The 9,868-nt window shown below is 41.1% G+C and overlaps 1 protein-coding gene across 1 annotated transcript in view; it reads right to left on the reverse strand.

The window, feature by feature from the left end:
• The window catches only part of ETNK1 (ethanolamine kinase 1), a 61,789-nt gene extending 54,875 nt beyond the window's left edge, over nucleotides 1–6,914 (reverse strand). Inside the window, exon 1 of the mRNA XM_007946796.1 lies at nucleotides 6,571–6,914. Coding sequence (XP_007944987.1) covers nucleotides 6,571–6,726 — 156 coding nt within the window. The 5' untranslated portion in view covers nucleotides 6,727–6,914. The remainder of the gene's footprint in view (nucleotides 1–6,570) is intronic.
• Nucleotides 6,915–9,868: the final 2,954 nt, after the last annotated feature.

Below are 9,868 nucleotides of genomic sequence, written 5' to 3' on the forward strand. Positions count from 1 at the left end.
CTTGGATATGGTAGCATAGTGGCTAAGACACTTGCCTGCTAACCAGATGGCTGGTGGTTCAAACCCACCAGCCACTCCTCGGAAGGAAGGTTGGGCAATCGTACTTCCGTAGTGATACTGCCTCAGAAACCCAAGGAGGGGTCGCTATGAGTCGGGTTTGACTCAACGGCACATAACAACAACAACATCTTGGATATAGAAGCTCTGAGTGCCTAAGGCACCTGAGTGCTAACCAGAAGGCTGGAGGTTCAAACCCACCAGCCACTCCTTGGAAGGAAGGTTGGGCAATCTACTTGCATAGTAATACTGCCTCAGAAACCCAAGGAGGGGTCGCTATGAGTCAGGTCTGACTCGATGGCACATAACAACAACATCATCTTAGATATCCTTCCAAATCAATGTAGATGGAAGTCTTTGCCTCATTCCCTACAGTACAAGTAAGTCCTCACTACAATGTATTCCACTTACCATGTATACAAACTACACTTATGACTCTGTTTTTTGTTTTTCGAGGCTTTTTTGGTACATCTTATCATTAGTTAATACATACTACATACAGCATTAAAATACATCTGTAAGTTTATATGTAATGTTTCAAACCAGCAAAAACAAAGATCATATTTATAAGGATTACTCAAGGTAGGTAACAATGAAAATGTGGTATCCAACTTACATCAGAACCAACTTAAGACAGACTTATTGGAATGGAACCCACCGTAACCTACCCTGTTTTCTCAGAGAAAACTTTGCAAAACACACACACACATATATATAAGAGCTCTGGTATCATAGTGGCTAAAGCACTTGACTATTAACCAGAAGGCTGACGGCACTCCTCGGAAGGAAGATGGGGCAATCTACTTCCATAGCGATACTGCCTCGGAAACCCAAGGAGAGGTCGCTATGAGTCAGGTCCATACAACAACAACAAATATATATCTCATGACTACCACTAGGGGGAGGAAGAGGGTTAGAACCAGGAAGGAAAACGAAGATGGTCTGGGTTGCTTGTAGTATGTTATTTCCTTACCAGAGTGGAGGTTACACCGGTATTTGCTTTACAACAATTCATCTTTTATGCATTTTATGTATGTCTGTTTATCTCACCATTTTTTAAAAGGTGCTAAAAATTGATCTCTTTATAGTCTATCTGAAATATCAAAGAGTAAAATATAACTCATTATAAGACAAAGAATGTAAAACCAGAGGAATATAATTCTGGTTCATTAAGTATGAGTCTGTGTTACTTCCTGCTAAAGGGGCAAGGAGGTGGCTGGCACCTTTTGACCTCCTCTAACTCCACAAGAGGAAGACAGAATCACCATCAGCAACCAAGGCCTTTTCTTATGAAGCCAGACATATTCCACCTCCCTCCAGCCCTCTCACTAACCTCATCACCAACCGTTCCTCCTGTGGCACCCACCACCTCTCTGCTGGGTTCAATAATTTGCTGCAGTGGCCCCACAGAACTCAGATTATGGGGTTTATTAGGGAAGCAAAAGGCTACAATTCAAGTTCAGGAACGCGCTCAGTCTCTCAGCTGGCCATCTCACTCAGCAGCAAGCCATCTCTCTCAGTCTCTCTCAGTCCCATGTCTCTCTCTCAGCAATCTCTCTCTCTCACATCTCTCTCAGAAGCACATTTCTTTCAGCAGCATGTCTCTCTCAGCCAGCAGAGAGACTCCTTCTGCCTCTAGAAGGGCTCCTTTTGAGCCTGGCAGAGTGGCCAAAACCAACCAATCCCAACATCATAGTTCTATACACCTGAGAGAGAGCAAACTTTCCAGAAAATTACTTTGTGCTGCACCCAACAGAAATACTCCAGGTGGATAACTCTAACAATCAGGAGCTACTCAGTTGCTCATGGCAAATTCCACCACAGAGTTTACAAAGACTATGGCTAGAAAAGCCACACCATGTAATTTACTACACTGCACTTCCCTATCTTTGTTACCACCAAAAAATTTAATCATCCCTTTTCCTTTACCTGCAAAAAATTAATGAGTCCTGCTCATTTATTTTCTGAAATGTCAAATCTGTCCCTCGATTCTATCTCCAAGGCCACTGTACTAATTTGGGCTCTATCACCGCTTGTCTGGACTAACATATAGTCTCTCCTAAGTTAAGTCTTTTGCAGGCTTTTTTTAATTCAATCTAAAGAAATACTATATCATTTAATTTAGTATCTATGTCATTTAAACAAAAATAAGACAAGCATCACAAACAGTATTTCCCTATTTGCAAGACTCTCTAATCCATCCTATTTTCACTCCTTTTTAAACTATACTAATCTCAACAAGGGAGCTTTGGTGATGTAGTATCTAAGGCATTTGACTGCTAACCAGAAGGCTGGAGGTTGAAACCCACCAACCACTCCTTGGAAGGAAGACTGGGCTTCCATAGAGATACTGCCTCGGAAACCCCAGGAAGGGACAGTATGAGTTGAATCAACTCAACAGCAGCGAGGAGACCTCAACAAGAGAGCTCTGGTGGTGTAGTGCCTAAGGCATCTGACTATTAACCAGAAGGCTGGAGGTTCAAACCCACCATCCATTCCCCGGAAGACTGGGCAATCTATTTCCATAAAGATTTACCACCTCGAAAATCCAAAGGGGGGATTGTTATGAGTCAGGGGGTTGCTGAGGCAGAATTGACTCCAAGGGCAGTGAGTTTGGTTTGGTTTTTGGAGTCTCAACAAGGAACTCTGGTGGCATAGTGTTTAAAGCATTTGGCTGCTAACCAAAAGGTCAGTGTTTCGAACCCACCAGCTACTCCTCAGGAAAAAGATGAGGAAGTCTGCTTCCTTGAATATTTACAGTTTTAGAAATCCTACAGGGCAGTTCTACTCTGCCATAAACGGCCAATGTAAAGTCAGAATCAACTCAATGGCAATGCATTTGGCTTAGTTGCAACAAATTGTATTGATTTATCATATTAGTGGGTGGTGACCACCAGTTTCAAAACTGTTATCTTAAATCATTGCTTATTGCCTAAATTCCAAACACTTCCCTCAACCAATGCATTCTCTACACTGTAGCTTACCACTCCTCTAAAAAACACGGTATAAACCACTTACTTAAAAACCTTCAACGGCTTCCCATTATGCCCTAGATAATAAAATGCCAATTCCTCAGTGATACATAAGGTGCTCTGGTGGTACAGTAGTTAAAGCATTTGGCTGCTAACCAAAAGGTTGGCAGTTTGAAATCTTTAGGGTCACTAGGAGTCAGAACTGACTCCACCACAGGCGGCTTGGTTTCCTAGTTTTGGTTTTTGGCTATTTTTAAACCTTCATATTTAATCTTTCTCCCCTAAATTCACTTTCTGCCTATTCTGGCAAAAAATACTCACATAGTCTAACTTCTACACCTTTGTGAAACTTTGTTTTTCTCCCAAAATGCTGCCCTCCTTCTATCTGATCAATTTCTATCTTTCCTTCAAACATTAATACGTCCTCCTTTATGAACTCTTCCCTCCTACATTCTCGCGTATCTACAGTGTGCTAGAGTTAGCACACAAAAAATACCTGGTAAAAATTAGTATTATGCCTAAGACACAGAAATACATGCCAGGTATTAATGAATTCTAAGAGCTAACAATTCTGTTGGGGTCTCTTGGTGGTGCAAACTGTTTATACACTTGCCTGCTAGCCAAAAGGTTCAAGGTTCAACTCCACTCAGGAGTGTCTCTGACAAAAAGGTCTGAAAATCCTATGGAACAGAGTTCTACTCTAATACACATTGGGTCACCAAGAGTCAAAGTCAAATTGAGGGCAATTGGATACACTTCAAAAAGCCTTTATATTTTACTCTTGTAAGGAGAAGGTCTGATGAAACAATGGTCTTGGAAACTATGGGACGGTTTTACTCTGTCCTATAGGGTCAGTATGATTTGGAATTGACTTTGATGGCAGTGGGTTGTTTACTTTTTGCGTTTTGGGTTTTTTTTTTCCCCAACCTTGAAAACAGAGCTCTGGTGCTGTAGTAGTTAAGGCATTTGGCTGCTAACCAAAAAGTTGATGGTTCAAACCCATAGCTGCTCAGCATAAGAATGGAGGCAGTCTGCTTCCATAAAGCTTTATAGCCTTAGAAACCCAATGGGGGTCACTATGAGTCAGAATCAACTCAATGGCAGTTAAGTTTGGTTTGGTTCTGGGAAGTATAAAAAACCAAATAATAAAACTTGTTAAATGTCTATCTAAAATGACATATATTCTTTCATGTGCCTGTAAGTTTTGAGCAAAGACTAAAGTTGGTATCATTCTGACTGCACAAAAGTCTTTTTTGCTTGCTTCCGGATTTTCTGATATGTCCTGGATAGTTCCATTTTTAAGAATTATCTCCTGGCAACCAAAGCATTACCATACTAAGCTGTCAAAATATGTTTTAAATGCATACAGATTTAAAACACACAAAAAAAAATCTGAGGGCAAAAAAAAGGGCAATATGATACATGTCTCCCCTTCTGAAATGTGAGGCATAATTTTTACCTTGTACTTCAACGAAAATAAAAGAAAGTCTCTGAAGAAAAATTCCCATTGAGATTTAGTAGAGAAATCCTGAACCACCATAATGTAGAATTTGTGATGACTGAGAATATCAGAACTACCGAATGGAGAGAATAATCAATTGAGTTTAGTAGATCTCTCCTCCCAAATTCTGAATCATGAATTTTGCTTTCACATAAACAGAATGTTTTCTAACTAATAATTCCCTTTAAGGCAAAGCAGTGGTAATATTTACCTTCACTTTCAAATAAACATATTAGATATTTAGATTACAAGTTCAAAGAACAAAAAGTCAAAAACTGCTATAAAGACAGAAGCTTCCAAGACTGAATCCCAAGTAGTTATTTCCCAACTATTAAAAAAACACTTAGATGCTACTATAGTTTGCCCTTTTTTTTTTTTTTTTTTTTTTTACCTGAATTTCACCTTTAAAAGGGTGGTAATTCCTACCTAATATGGTTGGTTTGAGAGAGTAAATGATAAAATATAGAGTACGTAACCCACAGCCTGAAATATAGTACTATTACTATCATTACTGTTCTACAGGCAAATACATCAAAGGAAATTAGTTTTCAAAGCTTTCAAATTTGTAAGTCACTGCTTAGAAGCGTGACAGGGTTTGCCAGTAATAAAGTTAACCAGAAAGTAACATCACCTTTAATTAATAAGAGATCTGTTTAATAACTGACAGAAAATAAGTCATTTTAACAAATTTTTAAACCTTCTATAATAAACTATAAGCTATAAATAATAAGCTAAAGAAACATTCAGTTTCAATTTTGAAGACATATTTCTTTAATTAAAAGGTACATACCATGTAATTTTTTTAAATTACACATGGGAATCACTTTGGATTGCTATCCTATATACTTGGTTAAAAACATTCTCTTAAAATTTTGAAATCCTTTCTCTAACAATTTTTGCAAAACACATGGGTCCTTTTAATCTGCTGAAAACTCTTCTAGGCAATAAAAACTGAAACTGACACCAGGAAAGCCCAAGTGTCAGCAACTATTCCGGGCCTTAGGACACTACTAATGTTTTATTCATCTTTGTACAGGGGGATTAGTTTAGCAAAGAATCTAAATTAACAGTTAAGGCAATAAATGTTACTGAATTAGTTAATCAACAAAACAAAGCCAATGATTTGTCTAGTTCAAGTGAATATTCTTAGGTTACTGCCTAGATTGAAATAAACCCAATATATCAGCCTTTAAAATTATTTTTGTGTTTCTTTGCAAGGGAAAAGGAGTTCCTGAACTTCAAAAATTAAAAACAAATGTGTATTCAAAATTAATTTCATGTTTAGTAAAGCATAACTTTCAAATTTATTAGAAAACTCCTAGGTTATTGAGGATTTTTTTTTTCCTCCCAAATTTGGTCTATCTATGAAATGCAATAGCTCAAGAAAGGAAATATTCACAGAAGCCACTGCTCATTTTAACATCAGATATTGTTCATTTTACTAATACAATAAAAAAAAATCTGAAATGATTCAAATAAAACAACATGTGTAGTGCTTCCGACCTAACAACCAATCTAGCAATGCATGCCCATGGCCATTACTTTGACATCGAGTACTCTTCGCCAATCCGAGGACTTTGGAGAAAATAAAACATAGGGTTAGGCACCAATAGGAGTAAACCAACGGCAGAGGAGAAGGAAAGAAAAAGGTCAGAGAGAATTAATAACTATTTATTTGTGGAAAGAGAATGTTGCTTGGGCCTGTTAGCAAAGACCTCTTCAAGGGGAGCAAAAGGTGCTCATTTTGCAGTTAGACTGGACAGGGGAATGGGAGGAGGGGCAACTACCAACAAGAATCTTCCCGGTGTGAAGATGGGTGCGTCACTTACGTAGCGCTTCTAGAAAGAGAAAACCAGCCCTCAAGGCAGCATCGACAGAACTGTAAAGAAAGGGGGGAGTGACCTTCCTAGGCGTAATGGACTAAATACTGGGTCACTTCCCATAGAACTGAGGAATGAAACGTTCCCCTAGGTCCACCCCAGCCATAAGGAAATAGGGGATATTGTGGTGAAAAACCCAGGACTGATGTGTGGGCGTTACCTGCAGGGTCACCTCCTGGGGGTCCCAGTGTGGTCGTAGGTGTTGCAGAAGACTCAAGGCCCCCTCCCGGCAACGCTGCTCCTCCTGATCCTGAACCGTGACATTCAGCTTGGGCACCTCCGGAGAGCCAGGCGGGACGTGGATGTAATTGGCCATGGCCCAGGCGACGGCAGAGACTATCACAACGACGACGGCGACGGCGACCACGAGAACGGCGGGCGCCGACAGACTGGTGGGTCCTTCCGTCCCGGGGCGCCCTCGTGGGAGGGCTGGGGGCACTCAGACTAGCGGGCGAGCTGTAGGAAGCCGACAAAATCGCCGACCTGGGTCTGGAGAGCAACTGAACTGATCCGTGGTAGCACACAGGGAAAATTCCTCTCGTCTGCGCTCCACCGCCTGCCGCCGCAAAGCACGCTGGGACTGGCCTGACGCTAGCGTCAGGCGTGGGGCGGGCCCTCAACTTGCGTCAGGAGCGGATACTGAGTTTCTAGCCCCGGGCACAATGGGCTGGTGTCTTAGCACCGGGTTACACTCCGGTTACCAGGCACTCTGCACTTTGCCCTGCTGGTCTGAAAAGCACAGGGCTCCTCCTGCAGAGTGAATCTGATCCGCGCTAAGACCTGCGAAGCACTGAAGCTTTAGTTCGCCCGAGGGACGTAGGGCTCTAGGCTTGAGTTAGGAATGAATTTTTCTTGGATGTAAGGGGCAAGTCCTGAAATAGCCCAGGGATCAGCCTATGAATTTGGCCTGAGACTCAAAACTGTGTTAACTGCGTCGCCTTGATCCCAGTTCTGCTGTGTACTGTGGACCACGTAGTTGGGTTGTCAACTAAATTCTAATTAAAAGTATACCGAGATTCTGCTATTTGGGACAAACTTAGTTAAGATATTTGGATAAAACAACAACCCTTCAAGAGGTTTTTTAAAAGTCAGATATTTGAATATCCTGAGAATTATGCAAAGCCGAGAGGAACAGATAAGAATTTGAGACGCAAAATGAGAAGAAAAGGAAAATAGATTTGATGCTCAAAGCTAGTGTTAATCTAAGATGGTGTCAAGGTATCCCCAGGTGAGCCTCATCACTGCTACCTTAAAACCTTTAGTCTCAATTTCCCATAGCAGCTATTTCCCCTGTTAAGGGAATGCTGGAAACTGGGTAATCTACAAATAAATTATTGAGACTTCTAATTTTCCTAATGATAGAGAAAAATCAACTAGGACTTGACTTCTTAATCTACGTCTTACCTGCGGCACTTAAACCCAAAACCAAACCCATTGTCCTAGTTGATCTTACTGATATTGACCCTATGTTGTTGTTGTTGTTATGTGCTGTCCAGTCGGCCCCGACTCATAGCGACCCCTCCTTGGGTTTCCGAGGCAGTATCACTACGGAAGTAGGATTGCCCAACCTTCCTTCCGAGGAGTGGCTGGTGGGTTTGAACCGCCAGCCTTCTGGTTAGCAGTCAAGTGCTTTAGCCACTATGCTATAGGGCAGCCTAAAACTGTCTATAAAGTTTTCAAGGCTGTAATCTTTATGGAAGCATACTGCCACATCTTTCTACCACAGAGTGGATGGTGGGTTCCAAGAGCTGACCCTTTTCTTAGTAACGAAGGAGTGGTTAACCACTGTGCCACCAGGGTTCTCAGCAGCACTAACCAAAATAATTGTTTTGGTTAACTCTGGTAGAGTAGTGCCTAAGGCATTTGACTGCTAACCAGAAGGCTGGTGGTTCAAACCCACCAGCCACTTTTCGGAAGGAAGGTTGGGCAATCTACTTCCATAGTGATAACTGCCTCGGAAACCCAAGGGAAACCTAAATCAAACCCACTGTGCTCCAGATTCCAACTCACAGAAGTTCCACGGAGTGGAACTTCTCATAGGGTTTGTTTCCAAGGTTATGAATCAGAATCAACCACAATAGGTTTGTTGTATTGATTTGTTTTAATCTTTACCAAAGCAGACTGCACGTCTTTCTCCTGAGAAGCCGCTGGGTACAGCCAACTTTTTAGGTTAGTAACCCAGTGTGCTACCAAGGCTCATTCTGAAGCACTTAAATACCAAAAAATCAACTCGCTGCCATGGAGTGGATTCCAACTCATAGTGACTCCCATTGGGTTTCCAAGGCTACAAATCTAGGGAACCATACTGCCCCATCTGCGGAAAATCTAGGGGGCTAGAACCACCAATCTTTTGGTTAGCAGCCAAATGCATTAACTACTACACCACCACAACTCCTCTGAAGCACTTAGTACATAGTAAATACATTTGTTAGTTGTCAATTGAGTCATTAACTGGACTCAGCTTAATTAACATTAAGATTTTTATGTTGTTGTTATGTGCCCTCGAGTCAGACCTGACACATAGCGACCCCTCCTTGGGTTTCCGAGATGGTATCACTACGGAAGTAGATTGCCCAACCTTCTTTCCAAGGAGTAGCTGGTGGGTTTGAACCTCCAGCCTTCTGGTTAGCAGTCAACTGCCTTAGGCACTACGCCACCATAGCTCCTCAAATTTTTATAATTACCTCAGGAATATAAGTTTACAATCTGGCTGTTGAGAAAAAAATCTATTTATCTTGGTAAATCAGAAAATAAATAGTTCACTATCAATAACAATAAACTTCCTAAACTAAAAAGAGGGAAAAGAAAATACAGTTTTACAATACATCAAGGAAGAAAAACAAAACAAAACTCACTGCCATGGAGTCGGAATAGCGACCCCACCTTGGGTTTCCGAGGCAGTATTACTATGGAAGTAGATTGCCCAACCTTCCCTCTGAGAAGTGGCTGGTGGGTTTGAACCGCCAGCCTTCTGGTTAGCAATCAAGTGCCTTAGGCACTATGCTACAAGAAGTACTTCAACATTTTCCAGACTTCCCATTCCTTCCCTTATCATGAAAATCTGTTTTATTTTTATATATCACCACTGAAATCAATGTATTTACTTTTTTTTTAGCATCCATCTTTTATATATTAGCCCTAGGAGAGCAGGGATATGTAAGTCTTGTCTATTGACACATTTCCACTGCCTTGAATAGTACTTAGAACATAAAAGGTATTCAATAAATAAATGCTTAACCTTATTCAGTTATCTTCTGAAACTCTGATAATCTTATATAAGAATAGTCCTTAGGCAGGGATTGTTACCAACCACCACACAGTGTTGAATTTTCCTGCTTAGCCACTTCCTACGCCATGGACTAGCCCATTACTTGTATTTGGGTTTAGAACAAATCCCTAGCCACAAGAGTCCAGTAAAACTATGTAGCACCTTGCACTATCTTTCTAGACGCTATGAG

This window comes from Orycteropus afer, unplaced genomic scaffold (genome assembly GCF_000298275.1).
Source record: "Orycteropus afer afer isolate SDZICR_OR568_19922 unplaced genomic scaffold, OryAfe1.0 scaffold00171, whole genome shotgun sequence".
NCBI classification, from domain to species: domain Eukaryota; kingdom Metazoa; phylum Chordata; class Mammalia; order Tubulidentata; family Orycteropodidae; genus Orycteropus; species Orycteropus afer.